At 49.2% G+C, this 26,341-nt stretch overlaps 1 protein-coding gene across 1 annotated transcript; it reads right to left on the bottom strand.

Annotated features, from left to right (window-relative positions):
* Positions 1-232: 232 nt before the first annotated feature.
* On the bottom strand, positions 233-22,039 carry SREBF2 (sterol regulatory element binding transcription factor 2). The gene is made up of 18 exons (XM_014963823.1): positions 21,634-22,039; positions 20,573-20,754; positions 19,231-19,371; positions 17,449-17,670; positions 16,215-16,329; positions 15,575-15,756; positions 14,601-14,793; positions 13,420-13,601; positions 12,474-12,747; positions 11,316-11,485; positions 10,935-11,103; positions 10,234-10,354; positions 8,575-8,684; positions 6,932-7,064; positions 6,222-6,390; positions 4,800-4,985; positions 3,813-3,924; positions 233-3,139 (listed from the first exon to the last, which is right to left on the bottom strand). The coding sequence occupies exons 1-18, from the start codon at positions 22,037-22,039 to the stop codon at positions 2,919-2,921; spliced, it is 3,288 nt and encodes a 1,095-aa protein (XP_014819309.1). The 3' UTR covers positions 233-2,918.
* Between the last annotated feature and the right edge of the window lie 4,302 nt (positions 22,040-26,341).

Below are 26,341 nucleotides of genomic sequence, written 5' to 3'. Positions count from 1 at the left end.
CTTGGGTGGCTTCCAAAGGAGCACAGAGACACCACAGTGGCTCTACCAAGGGACCATCTTTCATTGCAAGCTGTACAGCTCCATTCTCTAGGTTATCAAGACAAAGGACTGACAGCTTCCCAAAACGCTTGTGTGATTGGGCACCTCTGAAGGACATTTCAGGCTCACCTATGTTTAAGAGCAGTTCCTGGGTGGGCTGAAGAGGGCTGAGAGAAAGAGGGCAGGCGGGAGGTGGTGGTAACGTTCACCTTTATTAGGTAACAGATGCTCCCAAGCCCTGGAACAGGGTTTTCAGACAGCAGATATGTTCCCTGGGGAACCTCCCCACCACCAGTTGCACCTCATTTCACAAAGCATCCCTACTCCAAACTCCATGTGGATAAATAGACTTTCTTCACATAATCCGTAAAACAATTTCCTCCCACCCGCAAACAAACAAACAAAACAAGTTACAGTATATACACACACATATAAAAAAAGTTGTAGGGACACATGGGCAGCAAATTTATGAACAGTGTAGAAAAAAAAAACAACAGGGCAAAGATCCCTTGCCCTGAAGGGGAGAGAAGCAGTAGCAGTGCTGGGACCCTCCATGGATCACACCATCAGCCACCAGGCTTTCAGCCCAGCAGCTTCCTGCCCTCAGCCCAGCCGGTCCTCCCTGCAGCCCAGCCCCCAGGACTTGGTCCACCGTTAGTGACAAAGTGAAGCCTCAGCATCTCCAAAAAGTCTCACTTCCACTTTTACTCAAGCACAAAACTTCCCACGTGTAGGATGCCAATCTGGGGAAATGCAAAATAACTGGGAGGTTGCCACAGGTGAGGAGTTTCTGTATTTTTAGGAAAAACCCATGACCAGGAAGTCTGTGCAAAAGCAGCTTAAGAGGAGAAAGAGTAGGAAGCTGTGATCAAACCCCCAAAATAGGATCACTGATAAGCTGGGTAATTTTGGATGGGCAATCAAAACCCACCCAAACCCAAGAGCTGTTCTGCATATTTAGGATAATGGCTCAAAGCAGAAGTGGCTGCCACCACCCGAACCAGAGCATTCTCTATGCTGATCAAAGACAGGCAAGAGCAACCTCTGCCCCTCAAAGCATGAGCTCCCCTCCAATTGCACAAGCTGCTGGTGATCGGGGCTGGGGGTCCACCAACTCTTCCCCAAATAAACTGAGGGAAGGAGGGAAGCATCTTCTGGTCCCCACGCTTTTGTTTGCAGCTATGGCAAAGGGTCACTTGTGAATGGGATTTGCTGGGGCACAGGTTTCTCCTGGTCAACAGTTTCCAGCTTGTTGAAGCCAGGCACCTCTAGGACCAGCATTGCTTGCATTCAATTCCTGCAGCATGTGAAATCCCTCTCCCAGCTACCAAACGACCCTCTGTAAAGTGAGACAACAAGCCTCTATCTTTCCCCCCCCCCCATTCTGGAAGGAGCTCAAGCTCTCATGCCCCTCTGCAAAAGCTGGACACATGTAGAAGCTTCTTGCGAAACAGCCCGAGCTCTGATTTTGCAGGAGGCATCAGGCTGCATGGGCCTGACTGGGACAGGACAGGATTGGGCTGCTGCATGTATCTGTTTCTAGCTGCCGACACGGAGCACACACCAGCTATACACAGGGAGAAAGAGTGATGTCTGCCCACCATAGGCTCATCTCCACATTTGCGCTTGTGAGAGGGCAGCCGCTTTGCACTTCTTTGGAGAGATGCAACAGGAAAGGCAGAGAGAAAGAGGGCAAACCGTTCCCTCCCTGTCCCCGATCCGCCTCCCCCTCTTGGAAAGTCACAGGCGATTCAACACCTGCAAATCAAACTGCTCTGAATAGCCATGGTAACAGAGCTGGGAGGCTCACACCCTGAGCCAGTGCCTCCCAGTCCCTGCAGGAGCTCAGGAGCTGCTGAGCAGTTGGAGAAGGGGAGGAGAAACACCTGAAGAAAAGTTCTGCGACTGGGACTTGAGTGAAATAAAAAACTTGTTTCTAAAAATTGTTTTTCTGCATCAACAAAAAGGCACCAGAGAAGCATTCACCCTTCACGCAGAATGCAGGGTGCTGCAGGTCCACCTCTGCTGCCACCTGGCCCCAGATGACCGAGGACTCCCCAGCCTTCTACAAGGCTCTGCTTGTTGTAGGCTGCCCCAAACCTACCCCCCTGCCAAAAACTAGAGGCAGATCTGATCACAGGAAGGAGATGCATGAAGTGGAGAGGAAGGGAAATCTGCTGCATCGTTCCCTACATATTTGTAAAGCCACAAACACTCCTATAAAAAACCTGTATAAAAACCGTAGAGAAATTTGCTGGGCAGTACTGGCCCCAAGTGATACTCCCAGAGCACCTCTGTGAGCTGGGTCTAGGGGGCTTCAGTCTCCTGACACACAGCTCAAGGAAAGCTGGTGCCTTCCCCCCCCCTCTCTCAGGAATGTCCCCAGACCCCAGCAGCCCCGGGGAAGGGGGGTAAGGCTTGAGCAGATCCTCTGTCCTCCCCAGAGGTTTCTTTCTGCAGAGGTGTTTGGGAGAGGAACAAGGTGCCCCTGAGGACAGACTCGGGATGTGCCATTTCTCTGTGCCTGGGGCTTGTGGGCTCCTCTCCCCCAGCAGGGATGGGGGCTCCAGGTCCGGGGCAGCGCTTCCCAACAGCCCCAGGCACAGTCACAAAAACCACAACCAGACAGATTTCTGCTGCAGCGCCTGAGAACAAGCAAGGGGGCTAATAAAGCTAAACCTGGGACAAGGTAAAAAAAAACCAAACCGAAACAAAAAAACGAAACAAAACCAAAACCCTCCCCCCCTCTCCCACCCCATCCTAATCCCACCGGCACAACCCTAACCTAGCACTTTTTTTTTTTTTCTTAAGCTCAGGAAAGGAAGTCCAGGCTGACTGTCGACCAGGCTGTCTTTACAGGAGGTGACCCCATGCCGGTGTTAGGAGGCAGCAATGGCCGTGCCCCCGCTCAGCTTGACGATCATCTGCTGGCAGTCGTTGCAGGAGCGCTTGTCCCCCACCTTCTCCAAGGTGCGGGCGGCCTCAGCCAGCAGGACCGCTCGCTGGCCCGGGGAGGAGAGGAAGGAGAGGGGAAGATGGCGGCAGGCCAAGAGGATGGCCGTGGCTCGCTCCCTCTGGCCTGGCAGGGTGTCCAGTTCACCTATGCACAAAAAGGAGAGAGAGAAAGCTCACGATGAAGCTACCACCTGCATGATGAAACCCCACCATGCAGGCCCTCAACTGGCACCAGTTAGCACAGGCATCCCTGCCTGGTGTCCCCTGGCTGTGCCAAGAGTGAGGGGTACCCTGCGGAGCCCCAAGCACCTGCTTTAGGCTGGCAGAGGACAACAGTCTGAGCTGGAGTCAGGCAGGGACTGGCCATCCTATCTTCTATGGAGACAGTCCCTTCCACTCCACTTCCTAGAGCTCGTCCCAGCACCAGCACATACATCTGACCATTGCCTTCAACCCCTCAAGGGATTTTATAGCCAGCACCGTGTCTCTTTACTCCCCACCCCGTCAGGACTCCTGGCTTCTGCCTTTCCATTGACCGCTCCAAACTCCAGCCTGCCAAGCTTTATGTACGCGTGGCTGCACGAAGGCAAACATTTTCCAACCTGTTTGATGACACCTCCAGCCCAGAGCTGGCACCTCGCTTTAGCCAGCTGTTACAGAGCATCACCATGAGCTATAGGCTGATGGGAGCTCGTTATACTGAGCCTTAGACATGGGGGAAGATGCTGCAGGCTGCAGCTATGCCCCCCCACCTTGCCCAAGCGCTGCCCCTCCCAGCCCCACGAGCAGTGGGTCGCTGCTCGGGCCCCAGGGCAGACCTTGCTTGCTGCTCTGTGGTGTGCGTCGCCTCAAGCTGTGCTCCAGCAGCTGGTGGGTGCGGGTAGGGCTGGCACCAGCCATCAGGCGCACGGTGGCCTCATGGAGGAAGACCTGGAAGGGAAGGCAGGACAGGGGGTGAGAGGCGAGCTGGCTGCAGCTGAACTCACATCATCCCTCAGCCCACCACGTTTTGAGAGCAGAGTGCTGATGTCTCGACAACAACAGAGACCCACTTCCTCACTCCTCCCTCATCTTCCCACCTGTCTCTGGGGAATTTGCAGGTCAGGGCAACCATGAGGAGGGGAATAAAAAAAAAAAAAGCTTTTGAAACATAACTCCAAGTGGCCTGGAAAGGGGAGAAATGAGAGCACGGAACAGGGTGGAAAATGGGAGAGCAAACCCTAGCCTAGGTGGTCATTTCACCCCAGGCTGCTAGTGCAGCACTCTGATAACAGCACCAAACTTTGAAATCCAGAGTTTGGACAAAAGAGTTGTCCTGGTGTTGTCTAAGTATTAGACTGCACTTCCTCTACAGAGGCTTAACACTAGATAGACCAAACAGAACAGAAGGGTGGGGGGAAACCAGAGAAGAACCTGTTGCTCTACAGGTACAAAAGACATTTGACCCTGCAGCTACCTGCAGAGCGAATATGGCCAGTGAAGCCTCTCTAGAGGGACTGACCCCAGCTTAAGCCACGTTAAGGGACAGGATGCCATGGTATCTTCTTGGCAATACAGATGTTCTAGGTAGAGACTAAGGCACTAACCTCCCCACATGCACTGGACTCCCATGGGAGCCTCCCTCACCACCCACCAAGACAAAATTTGGAGGCTGCTAGTGGCAGACCATCCCATCCCAAATGTCCAAATGGCTCAAGCCCACACACATCCTATGTTTCTCCAAGGGCAGCAGCTTCCCCATCATTCCCTCAGGAAAGACTATAGCTAAGCTGGAGGTGGAGCAGACATAGGAGGGAAGCTGTTACCTTGCGATAGGCGGGTCTGAAGCCATGGGCCAGCTTGCGCAGGCTGCCGAGGTCGCGCTGGAAGCCCGTCAGCTCGGGGGCCGAGGCATGGTAGGTCTCACCCAGGGCCTGGCTGGCGTTCGCCTGCTTCTGCCACAGGCTGGTGCGGAGAGAGAGCAGCAAGTCACAGGCCAGCAGCTGGATCATCTGCAAGAGCCAGGGGGCCCGGGCACACATGCTTATTAACACAATCCATCAGGCGAGTAACAGGCCATTTGCTACACAGCTGCCGACATGGCCCGCAGGAGGGCAGCCATGGCACCTCCTGCCCACACAGGGGGGAGTCCTTGGCCCTCCCAGCCGAGCCACCCTCACCACGATGCACTGAAGGGAGCAGAACTTTGCCTTTTGCCCAAGCAGCACCTCTGGCACTCAGCACAGAGAGGTCCAGTTTAAGGGACAAAGGCCAGGTTGTGTCCAAGGAGTGTCCCTCCCCTCCAGAAGAGCCAACCCCTCTACAAGGCTGAGCCGACCCTACCCCAAGACAAGATGTGCCCAGGGGATATCGCACTGGCAGTGCCCCAGCATAACCCAAAGGCCTTCTGGCCCAATCGCTGATACTAATTAGTGGCAAACAGCAAAGACAGCCTTGCTACCTGCAGAGAACAAGGAAACAGGCAGCCTCACCACACCCCCAGTGGCTGCCCAAACCCCTTTTCCCCATCTGCTGCTGCCCCCCCTAGCACCGCTCCCCATCCCAGCTGCTCTTCAGGGGACTCCACCTGCACGGCCGCAGCGGCGAGTGCCTCTGTGCTGCACTGCAGAAACATTGCACAGTTACTGCCACAACATGCAATGCAACTACAATGCACGACAGCTGCCACCCAGGAGCGCCAGAAGGGACGAGAACCACGTCCCACCTGCTAGAGGGAAGCTCCAGCTTTAGGTAAACCTGGAAAGACGAGAAACAAGCCCCACGCAAACTCAGGAATAGCATGGCACAGTCCCGCTTTTGCGGTTAGAAGGCACAAACACTCGATTGCTGCCTGAAAGGGAGCAGACTCAACTTCATGGGGGCCTGCTTCACAGGTGTCAGCAACTTCATTTGGAGGACAGAGATTAAATCTGGCCCACGGAAAGCATCCAAATGGTCAAAGCACCAGAAAGGGGTGACAGCTACTGGGAGAAGATGAGTGAGAGCTCAGCTATCTGAGACCATGCCCAGGGAAATTATGTTGTACTTGCAGTTCTGCTCCTCCATACAGCAGAGGCAGAAAGATGTCAATGCCCTTTGCAAGGAAAGGGAGCAAGTTTCCCCTCTACTCCCATCAGACACAGGATGGATGGAGAATGCAGATACAACAGGGAAGCGACACACCTACAGCAAGATAAACTTTACAACTAAGACAGACGATATGTTCTCCTGGGGCTTATAGCTCTTACGTTGTTGAGGACGGTGCTGGAGACGCCGCTGCTCATGTTGAGGCTGTTCCATAAGTGACTGCTGGCTCTCTCGCAGTGACCCAGGGAGCTCTGCTGTCCATCTGCCTTCCCAGACAGCGAGGCCTGCATGGCTTTACATACGTAGAAGGTGGCTTTCACCAGGGCATTCCTGAAAGAGAAAGAAAGCATTGTTTCAAGCACTACCATGTCATGCTGCCGCAGGGCAGCCCCAGGAGCTGAGCTCAAGCAGCAACCAGCATCAGCTTTCAGCCTCCCATCTTCAAGAGCAGAGATATCATTTCTTAGAGAGAAAAAAAGATGGAAATTGTTCCTCACCTACACAGACTGCACAGAGAAATGGAAGGAAAGTAGCTAAGAAGCTTTAACGCAAAAGAACCAAGATGGTGACAGTAGCCTTTCCATCAGTGCGTGAGTTTTGTTGTTTGATTTTGGAAGGCGGGAGGGCTGTGCAATTAGAACAAAACCAGAAAACATTTCTAAAGAAGCAATTCTGACTCTTCAGTCCACAGTTCTAGTATCAGACTGCAAGTCTTGATCTACACATCGAATCTGAGCATGGTGCATCCCAGAACACAAGAGGCATGTGAATCCAGAGCACAGTTAGGGGTAGCCCACAGGACAAGGGTTGGGGAGGAGCTGCTCCTGGTTAGGAGGAGCAGGGGTTTGAAAGTCATACGAGGCCTACGCACTCTGACATCTCCAGGGGTTTTGGCATGCGCTCCACTTCCGTGAAATGCGACCTCACAGCTGCGTCGTCCCCTCGGAGCCAACCGATTGCCATGGCCACCGCTGCTGACCACCACCGGCACACCACATCGGGGCCTGTGAAACACAATCACAAGCTGCAACCCAGGAGAGGACACCTGGCTCCTTCCTGCTCAGAGAAGCGGGCAGGTGTCACGTGCCCTTGTCAGTGCCTTCTGCTGAGCTCAACGCTAATGAGTCCAAACTGATCCCATGGGAATACAGCTGTCTGGGTGAACGCTGAAACATGCTGCAGGAACACAAAGCAACTTGCAAACACCCTACATCTGACTGCAGAGTTTTGTGTGCCGGGCTTGTATCTTGTCAACAAGAACTTACCCCCCTTCAACTTGTCAAGAAATCTGTTGATGTCCTGCCTGACAAGGATCTCCACTCACCACTCCAAAGAAACAACTCAATTTGTATATAGCGTGTCTTGGCACTAACCACCACCAAACTAGTAATCAAACATCAGGTTCCCTGTAGCACTTCCTCTGTTATTTAACATCCCCTCAAAAACTTCCCAAAACCTACCTAGGGCTAAAGGACATAGGCTCTGCTACTCTGAGCTGCTTTTAAATTTCATTACAATATTGACCCAAATAAAAAAAAAAAAAAATCCTTGAAAAAGAAGTCTCTAGTTCTAGTATCTAGTCTGAAGGTGGTGAGGCACTGGAACAGGTTGTCCAGGGAAGCTGTGAGTGCCCCATCCCTGGAAGTGTTCAAGGCCAGGCTGGATGGGACTTTGAGCAACCTGCTCTAGGGGAGGTGTCCCTGTCCATGGCAGGGGCGTTGGAACTAGATGATCTTTTATGTCCCTTCCAACTCTAACCATTCTATGATTCTAGTTTCCCTTCTACGTTTGTTCTACACATTTTAGGTACAGCACAGTTAGTCTGTGTCTACAGCTCCAGCAGCATCCCAGTGAGCTGCCAGGTGCTGTCTGTACCAACAACAAGCAAGAGAAATACTGCAGCAGCCTGCTACCAGCCAAGCCCAGATGAGGACACAGCTCAGAGGGAGCCTACAGCTCTCGTTATCCCACTAAACATACACCAAGAGACCAAACAAAGCACCTCCCAATAGATGTCCAGAGCTCATCTACAGCAGGAGTTGCAGGTCTCTGGAGACTGAGGAATATGCATGACAGCTGCTGTGAAAGTGAGGTCAAATCTGTATTTGGTCCAATAGGTAATTAAGTGGAAAAAAACCTTCTTGTACCTCAGCTGCAACACTACTATGCTGGTTTATACGCTGCACCCTTCCCCCTGCTTTGCGTTGCCAGGAGCAAGCTCTCAGGCGAGGGCACGGAGTTCAGATTGGAAGGCACCCAACAATACAAATAACAGCGGTCCCACCTGGGCACCCAGCATTACAACACACAGCCGAATTTACGAGCCTCCCCAACCACCCTCTTCCAGTCTGAGCCACCATGCCACATTGTGGCGGGCTGCTGCTCAGCAATCAAGTGTCACTCCAAGGACTGCATTCCTCCTTGCCTCCAGTTTGAGAGGTGGTGGGGAGAGAGGGGAACACATATCAGCAGTAGCTCCTGCAGCTGGGAAAGTTTCTGTTCTGCCAGACTTACCCAGGGAGGACTTGAGTACAGAATTACTGGCAAAGGGTGGAGCTCCACTTCCCATTGAGTCCAAGAAAGAGTTGAGCAATTTCAGGTACTCCATGGCACTGGAGAACTCACTGAAACAAGAAGCAAGGTAGACCTTCGCTATGTTGTCAAATGCCTAAAGGCATTTCTCATCGCTCAAAAGGCAATTTTAAACAATGCTGATCCATTAAGCCAGGAGAAAGTTCAAGCTCTACGAGTAACACAACACTGCCAGACCAAAGAGACCTCCCTGAGAGCAGAAGCGCACAGACAGAGGCTCAGGGAGGAGCAGCCTCATATCTCCACTTGCAAGGAGACCAGCACAGAACCAGAGTCAACCCTAGGAGTCTCACCTCAACTATAGAGATGCTGGACATGACGTATAAGTTGATTACAGGCTCCTTTTCCATCACTGCCTCCAAAAGAGGCTGAGCTACATTTCTGTGAGTGACTATTTGCATATATACAAATATATACGAATGCAAGCGACAATGCGTTAATAGCATTGGTCAGAGAAAGCAGCATAGGTGGAAATGATCGAATTTCCTGGGGCATGCTCCAGAGGAAGATCCATGAGCTCCTACCCCTGGGGTTGGGAGAAGGCTTGCTGTATTACTAAAGCTAGTCCTTCCCACGAGGAGATGGGACTCCCACAACTATACTAACTATCCACCTCATTTACATGAATCCTGCTACCTTCTCTCATCATCAACAGCAGCCTCTGATCACAAGCATTTGTGCAAGCAATTAGACTGAACTGCTGCTCATCCTCTGCAGCGATGCTAGGAAACAGATGTGAGATTAAAAATAAAGCTAAATGTGTACTATTTTCCCTACATAGATAGGAAAAATCAGGTTATCTTCCCATTTGAGGCTTTTACCCACACTTTTTTGGGACAGAATCCTTACAGAGCTTCCCATGTATTTATATAGCATTTGCCTGGCACCAGCTTATTTGGAGATCAGCTAGAAACAGCACAGAATTGCTGGCAAAGGCTGGAGCTCTGCTTCCCATGGAGTCCAGGAAAGAGCTGGATGCAGTTCAGTAGAAAAAGCTGCTCTGACACCCACCTACCGGCCCCTTTCATTTGATCACATAGCTTAGAGGCCAATGACAATTTCGGCCAACATCATCTCTCCCCCTCTTGCCAGGCATCAGTTTGATTTTTCACTGCCGGTAAATGTGGCACTTCAGTTAGGAGAAGACTCTCACACATAAGGTAGCGAGCCAGTGAGGTCACTCTCCAACATGCCAGACCTTCACGCTCTTAGAGCCATGGATGTAGGTTCCGGTCTATAGAAGTGGCAGGTGCACACTAATTTACTGTTCCTGAACATTAAATTCTGTCAGCAGAGAAAGCACCATCCATCCAGTTCAGGAATCAACCAGAAATCCTTACCACACCCATCGGCAGCCAGAGCTTCTCACCTTTGACTTCAGAGCTTTTAAGACAAAGAGGGAGAGCTTGCCCATCTAATAAGCTGGGACAGTCAGACTTATGTTGTCATTTCAAGTCCTTAATAAGGACTAATCACTCAATTTGCCCCAGAGCACTCAATTTGCCTCAGTCAACGGGACTGAGCTCTGCCTCAGAGCCTGCCGCTGGGGCGAGCAGTCCCCAGCACAGCACATGAACTTACCACGGCTCCTCCTCCTCTTGTTCTGCTGTCTCTTTCCTAGTCTGAGGCTTCACAAGTGAATCCACTGCTCGCTCTAGCAGGTTCTCACAAAACGCCTGATGAACTTGTGCAATAGGATCCGCTAGACAGGAAGGAAAAAAAAAACCCAAACCATTTCACTTGCATGTGGAGATAGCCACCTCTTGATACAACCAAAAAGAAGAATCAAAACGTAGCAGCAAGAGGAAGAGCAGTAGAGGGAAATTCTTGAGGAATTAATGCAAAGATTTCTAAAGACTAAGTTTTCAGGGCCTTTTTAACCCTTTAATCCATTTATAAAGCTGCTGCCCTTGGACAAACATCCCTCTGGTACTCCAGCCACTCAGCAAAACAGTGATGACACTGATTTGCAGAGGATAAACCCTCATCACCCTCCAAAGTCATACCCCAGACATTCAGGACCACATGCAGATTGTGTTCCAGCACATTAAGACAGAAGTGGGATAATACAGCACAATATCCAAAGGGAAGAGAGCCTGCTCCTGCAAGCTGAGGAGACATCTCTCAGCTCTACATCGCCTCTCACCCATCAAAACCACAAGCAGGGTGGATATAGAAGAGCAAGCTCTCAAACAAGACACTCTCTTTTGTCGCAGAGGTGGAGAGACTGCCAGGCTTGAAACAACGGGACGCCACGCGCTGAGGACACAAGTGGCTCTCACCAGGGTTCCTCTGGGTGCAGTACAGGCTCTCCTTTGCAGCAGACTTAACCGTCCAGCTTCGCTCCACAAAAAACTTCTGTCCCAGGGGGTGGCAGAGCCAACGCAACGAGTCAGGAATGGCACTCCGCTCCGAGCTGCACAGGCTTTGAGCCTGGCTCAGAAAGTAGCTCTGGGGAAAGGAGAGGCTAAGATTGAGAACAGCATCCAGGGAAAGAGACACACCACTGAAGACAAAGGTCACACCATAATTACAGCTCATATCATAATTGCAGGCCATATTGTAATTGTAGTGCTAGCAGATGCCCTGAGCTACGGCAATGCCAGCTTGCAGACCTTCCTAGAGCTCTGCTTGGAGGTGTGGAGGGAGAGGAGACAACTCACCGCTAGGAAGCCAAGCTTGCCACCACAGCGGGTCTTCAAGCCAACCGCAGCCGTCAGGTGGATTTCTGCCATTGTGCTGGGTGGGATCTTTTCCTCCGCGCACTCAGCCAGATTCACAGCACACAGGGCCATGTGCAAGCCCGAGTAAGCTGAGCTGGAGGGAAGTTTACCTGCACCAAGAAGGAAAGGAAAATGGTTAGCTTATAATTACTACTTTTAATGACTTCAATTTTACTACTACTTTTCATGCAGTAGTATCGGCTACTAAATATTGTAGGGCTACTATCCTAAAGAGACAATAAGAACCTGTTGACATAAATTTACAACATCTTATGCCTATTTTGTATTCAGACAACAGAACAACCATCTTCCCTTCACAGATACCAAGGTTGGCATCCGCAGCCTCACTTCAGCAAGAAAGCCCTATACAGCTAAACCAGTTAGGATAAAAATCAGCAAATTTTGCCTCACTATATTCATCACTGTCTTAAAACTGAACTCCTTTGAAATCCACACCTGTACCTACGTAGATAATGTTAAGGACAAGTACTTCTCCCTGGTGGCATGGCTGCAATTCACACAGCATGATTAGGCGGAAGGAAGTTTAGCTTGGATTTCTGATGTGCTTGGAGCCTATTAACACTGCAAATTGGTTTGCCAAGGAAGTGAGGAAAAACAACCACTCACAAGGAACATTCAAGCACTTCCTTAGTACATGTGCACACACCCAGGTTTTTCAAAGCATATCAACACCAACTGGCAATCTGTGCTCGACACAGCTTTGGAAATTTAAATTCTTCCAGCAATTAACCCCAGCCCCTGCTTCCACCTCACATTCCCAAGTGAAAGGGATGAAACAAGCCCTCAACAGCAGGCAGAAAATGACTGGACTCAATCAACTGCTGCTTGGGAAAAACTCTCAGCCACTTCTGCAGACTCCAGACACTGCTGTTGCTTTGGCCATTTTTACAGAGCTCTTTTATTGCATGAACCTGTCGTGTTTTACTATGTGGCTCCTAAAATTTGTCAGGCTAATTTCTGAAAGCAGTCATCCCAGAAGAGGGAGGCCATAGTGCTTTCTCTGTATCCCCCAGGACCAGCTCTGAGTCTCCTCATTTGGCAGAATGTGGAGAGCAGATCTGCCACCTCTGCTCCTACCTGTTATGTGGAGCTGATGGAGCTTGTGGTACGCCAGAGCTGCATCTCGAGCGCTGGTCTTGGCCTCGTCCTCGAAGCCTGCAGTGGCCTCCCGTGCCCGCCACTGATGAGAAGTCCTCTTCAGCAGCCACCGCACCAACGCCAGCTTCTGCAGGCTATAGCGGATGACGTTCCAGGACAGGCTGCAGGCCAAGTCCAGGCGGGAAGCCGGCAATGCTCGGCCGAGTACAGACAGGCAAGTCTGCAGGTTTGACGCAGCTGCAGCAAAATCCCCCTGCAAATAACACAGCAAAAGGTTCAACAACATAAAGGCACCCTCGTGGAGACACTTTGGGACCTCCTTGGCCTTGGAGGTCATGTGCAAGCTGGGACACGACCTTTAGCTGAAGTCAAGGCAGTCCCAGTAAACATGAAGGCAATTTACACTAGCTTCAAATCTGGCCCTACACATCTCCTTCCACACATGGCTCTGATCCTGCACTGCCCACGACACACATCAGCAGTACGTGAAAGGGGCCTCCTCCCTTCTCAACCCACATGGAAGTTTCAGGGTCTCCCTATCAGAAGACAAATGTTGCCTCAACAACAGAGAAGACTTCCTAAAGGCTGGAGGACAGCAGACAAACAGACACAGCAGAGGCCAGATGCTGGACAAAACCCAAGACCTTGCTGCCAGATTGCTACAAGATGCAGCAGCAAGGAACAAGGACATAAGTTCGGAGCCTCTTCCAACGCTGATGTCCACGCCTGACTAATTTAGGCTGAGGGAGGATGGCAATCTGCTCAAGACAACATAGTACCAGCTTCTCTGAAATCAGACAGGATAATCCCCTCGAGGAATACCACGCTCTTGCCAAGCGCCGAGCCACTGCCTCACTAGGCCACGTTGACCCACACCCTCTCCTAGAAGAGATGTGTTTGATGCAAAACAACAAGTCAGCTTTACCCGTGCCAAATCCAGGTCTGCTTGCTTGCGATGCCTCCAGAACGTGACCGATGACCTTGAGTGCAGCCGGGTCACCGGCTCTCCGTGCACCAGCAGCTTCACGAACACACTCAGGACAATCACTCCGTTCACGAGCCACAGGATCAGCGTGGGCATCATCCAGCCGAACCAACCACCTGCATCTGCAATGGGCGTCCCAGAAGGAAAGTTAAAAGTTAATCGGGACTCTGAAAGCCCAGCAACAGGATGAGCAGGGACCCAGAACCACGTCTTGCTACACTTGCCACACGTGGTAGCAACTTTTGCAAAGGCTGCATTTTAATCAGGAAACACCTGTATCAACAGTTCTTCATCTGAACTCCAGGCCACAACATTCCCAAACAAATAAAAATAGTTATTTTTACAAGACCGATTTATAAAAAAATGAGTCAGCTCTTAGTTTTTCTAGAGTGCTTTGTATTCTGATTTTTCTATCTGATACATTCATGGGTATTCAATATCTCAGTGTCATTTTTCCTGCCTTAATTAAGTTTGCAAGGCAGCACTGAGGAAGCATATTTACCAGCGAGGGAAACGACAGCATGCCTACAGAATCCCCTGCCCTCCCCTAAGCTACTGTCTTCTATTATGGCATCAACATATTGAACAAGCCAGTTGCAAGACCCTATAGCAACTGACTTTCTGAAGTAATTCTTCACCAATCACTTCATTAATTAGTTGGTTTTTTTTTAAAAATAAACCAGCCAGTTACTTTAAAAACAATTATAAAGTGAACATGCCTCAAAGATCAGCGAGGACAGGAGGACCCCGTAATTCTGAACTACTTTCCAAGGGTGTATCCCGACAGCCTCGACTGCTGAGATAAAATCAGGTGCCCCCTCTAACCTCACCGGGCTGAGCAAAGGCTGGTTTTGCTCAAGAAGAACACTGGATGTGGATGTAAACTGGAACTGTGTCAAAGCACTCACAGCTGGCTCTCCTCCCACACCCAGCCCTGCGGTTACCACCCCTCCCCACCATTAAACAAAGGTCATACAACTCCCTGAACACAAAAACCAATTCTACCAGATCACACCCACAGTCCAGCTCGTGACCTGCAGCTGTCACACCTGGAGATGGTCTTCAGGGAGACCATATAAGCCTGTCCCCTTTCTGTGGGCCCAACTATTCTAGTTCCTTACCTGACTCAATGGTCAGCATGTTCCTGCCGGAGCCGTGGTGCACCAGGCTGTCGGACTCTGGGGTTCCTCGGGCATTCAGGAGGGATGTCAGAGGATTGAAGGAAAGGCAAAGGAATGTGAGAGCACAGAGGAGTATTCGAGAGCGATCCACCATACCAAGGGCCACAGGAGGAGAGTCAGGCTCATCTTTAACCTTCAAAGGAATACAAGTGAAGAGAAAAGAGGAGGAAAAAAAATGCTTACCATTCTTTAGAACAAAAAATACTTATGCCAAGGGAGCGGTAGGGAAGGAGAAACAGAACATGTTTTAAAATTTGCTTTTATGATCGAAATCAGCAAAAACTCTGGTGAAGCTTTCACTAGCTTAGTAAGATAAGGTCGAAGTATTTGAGTGCCTTCACCTTCCTTCTGCTCCCAGTCATTTCAGTTATCATTTACCAGATCTCTGGTTTAGGCTAGGATTAACCTTTGTTGCCCTCACTCTTTTGAGGATCTTCCAGAAGACCCACTACTTCTTTGATATCCACAAAACAAACTTGTCAGCTGAAGACAACTAACGGCTTTCTATTACTTTGGTCACTTAATGGTCTTATTAACCACACCTGATGTCATCATCCATTTCTAAGTTCTCCTACTTTATTCACTGGACATATATATCCCTGGAAAGCCATGTGTCTGGGTTATGAACATGCACTGTAAGTCCACAGAGACTCTACAGGGGCTGAAGGCTAAGTACAGTTCTTCTAGCAGCTGAGGTATAGCTCAGATGATACAGCTCAGGAAGTCATCTCAATCATTTAAGAAAACATAAAGCACACCCATGTGCCTTCCTCATCCTTACATCTCTGACCCCTACAGATCTGCTTGCCAGATGTCTGCTTGTTCCACTCTTGAGAATTAGGAGAAATCAAATTCTGGCCCTTATGTATCCCTGAAGTACATGCCTTGAATTTCACAACTGAAGTCACAAATACCTTTGCATCATCAAGGAGTGGGCTTCCTGGCTCTGAATCAATGGAATAGGGAGAGAAGCCAGCCTGGGATCCCGAGTCAGAGGCTGGAGGAGACATCAGCAGCACGTTCTGATTGAAGTCATCTATCTTCAGATCCACATCGTTGTCAACCAGACTGCTTAGGTCAATGCCCTTCAGCAGCTCTACAAAAATCAGAGTGCATTACGTGCATGTTTCTTGATCCGGCATCCTGCCAGCCTCACTGGGACTGGCTCTGTCACCTGAAGTAACACTGGCCACTACTGATGCAACATGCAGGTTATCTAACTCTGTCAAGGATAAAAAAAAAAAAAAAAACAAACACCCGAGTCAGAGGCTGGAGGAGACATCAGCAGCACGTTCTGATTGAAGTCATCTATCTTCAGATCCACATCGTTGTCAACCAGACTGCTTAGGTCAATGCCCTTCAGCAGCTCTACAAAAATCAGAGTGCATTACGTGCATGTTTCTTGATCCGGCATCCTGCCAGCCTCACTGGGACTGGCTCTGTCACCTGAAGTAACACTGGCCACTACTGATGCAACATGCAGGTTATCTAACTCTGTCAAGGATAAAAAAAAAAAAAAAAAAACCAAACCTGCAAGAGGCATCCTCAACTTACTGTTTTTTTGGTTAGCCAGCTTCAGAACCATGTTCTCCTGCCTCAGCTTATGGTTGGCCTGCTGTAGGTATTTAATGTAATCAATGGCTTTTCTCAGGACTCCAGACTTGTGCATCTGCAAGGAATTAAAACATATGGAAATCAGTCTACATGAAGTGTCAAAGGGTTGCTCCTGCTTCTAGAGATACCACAACCCTTTGTATCATGTGGTGACAAAGAAAACCAGCAGCGGCAAAGAAACAGCGCGGCATACTCTGGGCAAGGTATTTGAAGGACACACAAGGACCAGGGTCTCTCAAAAACCTTGTAAAAATTGTACAATGGAAACAGATCAACATCCAAATTACAATAGAGTTCACATCTAGGTTTCAGCCAGAAAGACTCCTTTGAAAGTACCATAGTTTTGAAATGAAGTAGCTCTCTTCTGGGATGGAACAAGCTGCTGTTTTTGTTAACCATCATTTAATTCTGAGATAAGAGGTTCTCTCTGTGCCTCAGTCCTTTGGCTATCCCCATGAAAATATTTGCTTCCAGCAGAGCTTACAAACGCAAACCCAAAGAGCTACAAAGCACATTACCAACACTTAAAATGTAAGCTTCCAGTTCCACCCAGCAATGAGGTGACTTCACTAACGCACGTATTTGCACGGAGGCCATGCAAGGTATCAATACTACTACTCCCTGCTCTGCCAACATGAGGCAGAACGAATAGGATTGTTGAGGGATAGTAATTGTTTAGTGGCTATATCTCCTTTAACAAGGACAACCCTGAAGACATGGTGCAAAAAAGCTTCTAACATTTGAGCGAGCAGCAGTTTTTACAACCCATATCTGAAGGAGACAAATTGGAAAGCTCTGTAAATCCTCATCCCTACTGCAGTCACACAGAAAGGGAAACATAAATTAAGCAAGCTCTGCTCAAAACATCCACTTGGATATTCTACCTAGATGGCCTGTTTAACTTAGACCTAACATAAGAATGAATGCATAAGGTGTAGCTTATTTTCAAGAAACACTACCACTAGCATAGTAAAATAATAATTTTACAGGTGACCTTTCCTGAATACAATTATCTAGCTTTCCATTCCAGAAGTGTTTCCCAACAGTCCTATCCAATATACGTGCACATACTACTAACAGTCACGTGTACCCAACCGCTCCATTTGGTAGAGCAATGAGCACCTGAAGACAAAGTATTTATGACACTAAATTTGCTTTTATTCCACATCTTTACCTTGGCATCTGTCCCCATGACAAGGTCCTTCAGCTCAATGATCTTGTCATTTATGGATGACCGGTAACGCTTTTCAATGATGTTGTGAGTTGTTCTCCTCTCGCCTTCTTTAGGTGGTTCTGGCTGCTTGACACCCCCAGGAACTTGTTTGATAGGCACCTTTTCTTGCCCCACCATCACCGGCATTGTGGTCAAAATGGTCCCATTGCTCCCAACAAGGGTCTACAATGACCACGTGCAACAAGTGTCACAAGCAATCAGTCAACATAGATATGGTTTATGATGGTCAAAGAAAAATGAGTAAACAACAGGAAAAGTTGGTACAGCTCAGAAAATAAGAGATATGCCAATTTCCCCCCATTTTCTTTAGCTGGCACGAGCATTGGCACAGCAGCACAGGAAAAATTTGCACTCTGACTCCCACACTGGTCACTGTGGAGCAGGAAGATCTCTTGTTCTCCAAGAGCAACAACACTCTTCCACCAGTACCATTCTCTGTTCATCCACTAAACAGAGAAACCCCTAAGATGAGGAACTAAATACAATGAGTGATATACACTGGCATGAAAACCTCAAACTTGGGCATCTAGATGTAGGAAAGACCATCTACACCTAACTAAAGGAGTATGTACTCTGCAATAAAAGATGATGAAACCCACCAGAACAGCTGCACAGAGGGGCTTCCAGGACAGTTGAAAAAAAGTTTAGACTGCTTAACCCAGCAAAACAAGTCTGAGAACGGTACATGTGTTCTCTAAAGTACACCAAAGATCAGGGAAGTGGTTATGGAGAGGAAGAGTTATTTGTGTCAAAAGACAGACAAACACATATGGGAATAAACTAGACATGAGCAATTTCATGACCAATTTCAACTCCAAAAGAGTCTTTTAATTGGGATATTAGAAATGAATTTATTTTCATTTCAAGCTGGAACTTGACAAATAAGGGAATTTAAGTCCTACACCTTTCCTTGGCTAATTTTCACCAAATTTCAATGTGTTCAAAAGGCTTCACAGATTGCATCTCAGACAGACACAATCATATAAGCCTCACCTCTGTGTGAAAACATCACCTAAAAGCAAGCAGGTTAATTGAACTTTAATTGTACTTTAGCCTGGCTGCTAACAAGTACAGAAGAAGCCTATTGTGCTACGCAAAAGAAGTCAAAGCTTAGGTCCAGACTTGCAAGTTTATCTTTCCCCAGTAAATACTTGAACAGAGATATCTGTTCAGTATGTACAAAATCGTAATAAATGTGTCTTTGGGGGCAGAAGTTTCTCCAAGTTGATAAGAAACAGAGGCCATAAAGCACAGCTGCCATCTCCAATGATTATACTGAATCCTCACTGCAAATGCCCTCTGAAAAGTAGCTTAATTAGTTTTCACATTCAACAGACCGCTATTAGACACTACCAAGGTGGAAAAGAAAGTTCCACAGGTATTCTGAGTGAGTTAGCTTTCAGTTTCAAGTCTCTTCCAGAGGTTAAAAACTGGATGGAATTTTTAGGTCATGTTCCTCTCCTTGTAATACCAGAAAAAGGTAAACAGAAACGTGCCCTTGGTCTTTGCTTACTGGCCATGGGAGGCTGCCAAAAAAGTACAATCTGTGTGTTTAGCCTTGGCAGAAACAGGGCATTACTCACTCTGGACATGTCTAGAGCAGCCCTCAAAACCCCTCCTGTTTGCACCACTGCAGGCTACTAAAGCCCAAATCTCTTCCTTGCGTTAAGAGGAAAGGATGTCAGCGAGGAGAGGGAAGGAAGGAGGACATCCATACGGTACCTGCAGAGCCGTGGTCTGAATGGGAGCAGTGAGTGTTGTCAGTGCTGGGTTCTGTACTGCAGCCATAACGGGATTACCATCCGCCTTCAGGGTTGTCAAGACAAGGGAGTCCGTTTTTATGATCTGAGGTTGGACCAGAACCTAGGTTGAAGAGAGCGAGAGGTGAAGGGAGAGCAGGCACATGTCGCTCTGCTGATCTCAGTAGCCAGGGTTAAGTGATGACAGAGCTGTAACTTTATGTCTCAGTGGATGGCAAAAAGAGATGGGCGAGTATTTCTTTCTCCTTGTGCCCCACATCACCTGGATGGTGTTTGTTGTCCCCTGATGCCATTTCTGACCCCGAAACAGTCTGAACAGCGCTGGAGGGAGGGGAGCAGAGGAACCACCAGGACATCGGTTTTCAAATCAGTCACCAGAAGTAAACAAGTATGTAAAAATACAAAAGAGCTGATGGAAAAGCTCCCTTCCCCTCTCCAATTACACCTATAATTAGCTCTCTACATGAACTGGTTGAGTACTCAGAGTCTAACGTGGCTGGGGCAGCCTGCTTTGACAAATACCTGTAGCAGCTTTCCCCTCCTCCAGTTTCGCTGAAAGGATCTGTACCATGAATATCAAGCAGATCAAAACCATCTCTAAGTTATTTTGCCATAACACAGCTTGCCCTTATTTTTTTCAAATATCTCCTTGACCCCCAAATACAGAGAATACTATAGATGGCCCAAAACAACTGAACCAGAGCAACTTTGTTACATTGAGGGAGTCCCCTAGTCCTAAATGGTTTTATCTAATACAAAGACACACAGGACTTTTTCACTCTTGCGTATGTTTTAAAACAAGTATCACATGACACTGTAGCAGCAAAAAGATCAAACTGTGGCAGAAGTACTGGAAGAAAACATTCTGGTATCAGCTGGCCCTTATAGGACATGGTAGAGGTGATGAACTTGCAAAGAAGTAGGCAAAAGTCAAAGAAAGCTCGTTCAAATAAGGTTTCCAATGTGGTTTGGCAGCACCAAGTTACAAAAATATTTTAGACCAAGTTTAGTTATGCAGGTGTTTTAGTGAAAACGGTTTCTGAACATCGTCCACTACTTGAAGTCACATCATGGGTCACAACAGGGGCTCTCACGCATGACTTGCATGAAGTAAAACGCTTCTGGAGCACAGGCTGGCTGGAAATACCTCTCACATAAAACAACATTTGTGCAAAAGCAATCCCAGCCAGGACCACCAGCCCTAAAACCTTCGCCACCTTTCCCCTGGCAAGCCAGGAGATGAGACCTGCAAAAGCCATTTCTTCTGCTGCTGGATCCCTGTATCACTCCGTGTTTTTACTTACTGGAACTTGCTGGACCTGAGGTGCAGCCACCGTCTGGACCGTGGCTGGTGCTAAGGTCTGGATGGTGCCGTTGGCAGCCTGGGTCAGCACTCGCTGGGCCTGCACAGTCTGCACCTGCTGCTGGATGGTAACCGGCTGCACCTGGGAGGACGTCACCAGGCTCTGGACTTGAGGCTGCAGAACTGAAAAGCAGAAGAGATGTCAGGAATAGTGCAGAGACACAGGTCTCCATTCCGGAGCCTGCAAATGCTCCTAGCTTCACTCCTCTTCTACCCAGAGCTTCTCGGTAGGCAGCGTTCATCTAACACATCCCACACATTGGGAAAGCTTCCAGCTCCTTTGGTGCCTCCTGCAAGAGGACGCTGCACTTAGAATAGCAGCTTTCCAGGAGGCACAGAGGATCAGCTAAGAGAAAAATAAAGTCAAAGGCCTTTGGTCTGGTAGCACAGGACTCGTTAATTCAGTGACATTATGCAGTACATCCAACCAGAACTTGTCCACTCCTGCTGATCTTGGTGGACCTTAGGATTCTATTTATCATGTAAAGAATCAACTTCTAGTGAAGAGGATCAAGACAACTAGCATTCACAAAGGAAGATCTGGCCATCATTAGATATCCCTATAAGCATCTCTGCTCAAGGCAAGTACTGCACTCATGAGTTAGGTACTTAAAGAGTGCCTTCATTCTGGACTGCCACGTGGGACAGACTGGAGCTTCAGGACTGGATCTGCCCACCGCACCCACCAGTGGGTTGCAGAAAACCATTTTTTAGACATACTTTTCTCAGGCCTCCCAAGACCCACAGGAAAGAAGCCCATAACAGAGGAGAGCAGCAAGAAGACAACTATCACAAGAGGTCACATGAAGACTTTAAGATCTCATTTATGACAGTTTCTCACGCTCCCCAAACTCCAAAGCCACGTAGGCAGGAGAAGGCATGCCCCACAGGCAACAACACATGAAAAGGAGTGTCAAGCTTGTGGTGGCTGAGGATGCTTTTGGAGTTTGAACACTGAAAACACCGTTTATGACAAATTCACCAGGCACACCCGACTGCTACCTTGGAAACTCGTGGCCGCGTTCTGGTAGATCACCGGCTGCTGGATAATCCTGGTCTGGGGAGCAGAGCTGAAGGTCGGGGTGATCATCACCGCCTGCTGCTGGAGCTGAGGCTGGAGCGGGGGCCGGGGCTGAAGGAGAGGGGCCGACCGTGGAGGGGCCGGAGGTGTCGCCTGCGCCGCTTTGACCGGCAGGCTCTGGAGCTGTGGGGAGGCAGGGGGCGGTGGGAAGGGCTGGAGCTGCACCTGGTTGTAGGGACGCTGCAGCTGGGGCTCCAGGGTCCCACCACTGCTGCTGCTGCTGCCACCACCACTGCTACCGCCACCGCTGCTCTGGAAGGTGCCACACAAGTGATCCGAAAACAGGTCCGGGAAGTCCCCTGCCTGGTTACTGACGAACTGCAGCATCTCTGTAAAACAGAAGAGAAGGCATTCAATGTTACTTTATTTCCCAGACCTCAGGTCAAGACATGAATGATGGTGTGCGTGCACAGAGGGGAGGCTCCGGGTCCTTCAAAACCTTCAGAGAACGTTATCACACCAACCTACCACCTCCAGAGAGAAACCAAGAGGTGGCCAGCAGCTGGGCACTGCTGCTGCTGTTCAGGGGGGGAGACAGGACTTCCCTACACTACTTTACCAAACTACAAGACCCAAACCAAGACTAGAACTTAAAGCCATCTCCGACACATTTCAAATCAGAGTCTCATTCCATCACTACGCCAATCTAATTCTTGCAGAAGGAAGAAAACAAGCACCGCCATAATTCCAGCACTAACTATTCTCCCACCCAATTTTAGGGTGTTTTCAAGCCCCCTATCCCTCCTGGGGGCTTTGCCCATTGAGTATCTGGAAAATAAAGAAACTGAGAATAAGTTCCTGAAAGAAATAAGAAAATGAGAATTCATCTTAAATTTGCTTTACTTTCAAGCATACCAGAAATTGGAGGAAAAAAAACCTAAAGAAAACAACGCTTTGTAAAACTGTAGCAGGAAAAATCCACGTATGTGTTTAAACCACCACAATAACTTTTTTTTTGTTGGGTTTTTTTCCCCCCTGTTTATCCCCTGCCTGCAATCACTGCACAGCAATTTCTCTCCATCCCACCTTCTCCAAGATTTTATCAGCCCACATCAAGAGGCTCCTACCGCAACGCTATAGCTCTCCCCCACAGAGGAAAAAATTTCACAACCAAGAGATCATTGTTCATAAGCAAAGCTTCCTCTTCCTTCTATCTCATCCTGTTTAATCCAATTATGCATCTTAAGCTACCTGAGAGCTTCCCCTAATCTGTGTGCGGGTGGTGGCATAAGGTGTCAGACATCCTTCCCCAACCCAGGATCTGCCCATGCTACACTGGCTCTTCCATGGTTTTCTTAAAGTCTTATTGATTTATTTTTTCTGGAAGCAGGAAGAAAAAGGGTGCAGATCCACAAACGTAACAGAGGGTTTATAACTAAATAATAAAATTGGGTTCCGAAAGTAGAAAATAGATTTCTGATTCATAGGAAAAACATTGCAAAGGGCTCCTTACACCAGGAGCTCTCTCATCCACAAACCTGAAGGATGTTGCTGCTGTGGTTTAATGAAGGGGATTCAAAGAAGGAAACTTTTCACGAAATGTTTCCATGGAAATTGTCCCAGCAATAAAAGGGCTATTAATCTGCCTCTCCGGAATGCCACCCACACACTATCTAATTAATTTGTCTGACACTCCCGAGACAGAGCAAAGGGATCATCCTCCAAGCTTATTGCTCCCTTCACAAATGTTTCACCATATTTCTATGATATTTCTGTGATACTGCTCCTCCTCCACGAGCAATCTTCCCAACACTCTTACATGTATTTAAGTGCTGACCATGACCACTGCTCTTAAGAACTTGAGTCTGTTGGACGGAGGAGCCTGGGAGGAGATGCATGTCCTCCTGACCTATGTATAACCCAACACTAAGCAGGCACAAGAGGTGCCCCCACCAAGGAGCAGCCAGACCAAACCTTTGTCTCTGCTTTTAATTAGATGAATGAAAGATATATATATATATTATGCAATGCCTCAGTAAACTTTCACAAAACATTACTGGAGCAAGGAGGGCTGTTCAAAGATTAACACTTCTGCATAACCTCTAGATAGATATTAAGCAGCTTTTCACCCTCCAACCCACTGCAGCTACGACTATCCCAAATGACCCCCAACACGATAAACTCGGTAATTCCAACTATGCACTTCTCAAGCTCTTCATTTGATGGGACTGCTATTTCACTACGGCAAGTGAGGAGTAAACATAAATCGGATGAGATTCGCTCTGGAAGAGCAAATTCCAGTGTAAGAGCCAAATTTCAAGTACTCTGTTTTAAAGAACATTGCGTTCGACACAGCACTTATTGAAAAAAACTACTCTTACTCTCACCAGTTGAGCCGCATCTTTATCACAGAGTTAGCTTTGACTAAATGCAAAAAGTCTAAAGAATTAGATCAAACCCGCCTCTTCTGAAGTGCCCAAGAGCCTTCCTAGGAGCAAGACAAGAAAAATAAAAAGCAGGAGAAACAGCAGCATCCAAAATCCAAATCTCTGTCTTTCAAAACACCTGCACCTACGCAGAGAACAGAGCGAGAGCCTACACTGACTGGTAGAAAGCTCAGGTGCTTTTGGAGGACAGCACCTGGTGACAAACTCATTGTGGCTGGACCACCTGCACCCTGGGTGCCGAAGAGGCCTCAGCCCCTAATGCCAGGGGAGATGTTGCTGCAGAAAACTCTCCCAGCCCAGCTCAAGGCTAAAAAATGTCAACAAGGAGTTACAAAACCGAGCCCACCGAGGACTTCTGCTGCTCCTGTCAGCCCAGCACCCAAACACCTGGCAGAAAGGCAAGGGCTGGGCTTTAGCCACCTCTCCCAGGCGATGGCCCAGAGCCTACACACCGGCTGCTTTGAGAAACACAAAGTGGCTGAGATCCCAATCTTGACAGAAACAGCCCCTCTGCCCTGAGCCCAGACATGCTTTGCACCCATGACCGACTCGGACCTCGCTCTCTGACCTTGCCCTCCCAGCAGCGAGGTGCCGGTGGCTGGCCAAGGAGCTTGTGCCAGGGCAGGAGGCAGAGCCAGAGATGCCTTCAGCTCAGCATCAAGACTCCTGGACCAGCCTCACACCCCATCCGACATCCCAAAGCAGCTGGTGCATGCTCCACCACGGAAAGTCAAACGCTGTGTGGGAGGCTCTGACGGTCCCTCAGCCACACCTGGAGAGGAACGCCGAGACCCACCTCCAAGGAGCCTTAAAACCCAAAACAAAACCTGTGCAGAACTTCAAACCCTGAGATGAATCCATGATGGAGCACACACACAAAAAAAAAAAAAGCACTATCGTCATAGACCTCCCCCACCAGCAGGAAAATCCACCCTGGAAGCTGGGGAGGAAGGCGAAGCTCTTTCCCCCGAGTTACTCATCGCTCTGAATCACACCTCCCCGGGCACACCTCGGTTCAGAGCCAGCTCCGGCTCCACCGGCATCTGTCCCCCTTTCCACGTGGATCCCCACAAGTGGTTACGTGGTGCTTGAACACGAGCAAACACCAGGTGCCTGAACACGAGCAAACACCTCCGTCGCTTTGCACCGGCAACTTTATGAGTGATAGCTCAGGCCCTTACCTTCTCATCAGGTATAGTCTTCTTTTACGTATGATAAGGGGGAAAAAAAAATATAATAATAAAAAAAGAGGTATAAATTTCACCCCTACCTACACTACAAACTAATTGCAATTAGAAACCTAGAAGCAGCAGTTTAATTTTATCTCCTAACTGCTAAACAAGGATGCTTCAGGCACCACCCCCCCCAAAGCCGAGCTGTGTTTGGGATTACAGGCGGGGAGCCCAGCCAGGTCCCCGTCCCCAGCCCACGGGGGGGAAACTCATGGAGAAATGACATTTTTAATGGGTTTCCAGCAGCTGTTTGGGGAGCGCTCAACAAGGCATCGCGTGCGGGCGCTTCCTCTTCCAGCCCTTTGGTGGAAAATGGGGATTTTTTTTTTTTTTCTCGTGGGCCTGAGCTGTGGTGTGGAATGTAGTGGAGTTTTAGGATGACGTAAGGGGGTTTAAAAAAAAAAAAAATAAGGGAAATCTAAGCAGTTACACCTGGTTTGGTGAAAGAGGGCGGGGAGGCACGGCCTCTTCCCACAGACACGAGTGGCAGCACGGCTCCTTTATCACCGACCTTAGGAGAGCCACGAGAAAACATGCGGGGAACCCCGGGCAGCGCCGTCTGCCCCGCGGGTGGGAGGCAGGAGGCCTCCAACCCTCCCCCGTGCCGGCAGCGGCCACGCGTGGGAGGAAGGGCTCGGACCCCCACATCCCCACGCGGCTTTTTGCGGTAACCGCCTCGACGCCCCCCCAGGCGCGGGTCAGGCCCACGGAAGCCGCCCAAAAGCGCTCCACAGGCAGAGCTAGCCATCGAGAGACACGCGTGGCCGCTGCCCGCACCCCCCCCCGGGACGGGGGGGGGGAAGAGGGGGATTCCCCATTCACTCCCTACGGGGGCTGAAACCCCTCACCGCGTGGGAAACGCGCCCCACGCCGCGGGGCCAAGCCGGTGGGGCCACCCTGAGCTCCCACTCGGGGCGGGGGTCCCGACACGCCGCGCAGCAGGACCCAAGAACCACCCCACCCACGCACCGTACCCTCCTCCCCACCACCCCGAGCAGCCCCAGACCCCA

This window comes from Calidris pugnax, unplaced genomic scaffold (genome assembly GCF_001431845.1).
Source record: "Calidris pugnax isolate Ruff unplaced genomic scaffold, ASM143184v1 scaffold44, whole genome shotgun sequence".
Taxonomy (NCBI): Eukaryota; Metazoa; Chordata; class Aves; order Charadriiformes; family Scolopacidae; genus Calidris; species Calidris pugnax.
This window is presented reverse-complemented; position numbering and strand designations above follow the sequence as displayed.

Excerpts from the sequence above, each read along its gene's own strand:
- SREBF2 (XM_014963823.1), bottom strand. The coding sequence starts at position 22,039 with ATGCTGCAGTTCGTCAGTAACCAGGCAGGGGACTTCCCGGACCTGTTT. Across the intron at positions 17,671-19,230 it reads TTCAGACCACGGCTCTGCAG|ACCCTTGTTGGGAGCAATGG; the intron begins GTACCGTATGGA and ends TGGTCATTGTAG. Across the intron at positions 15,757-16,214 it reads GCTGGCTAACCAAAAAAACA|AGCTGCTGAAGGGCATTGAC; the intron begins GTAAGTTGAGGA and ends TGATTTTTGTAG.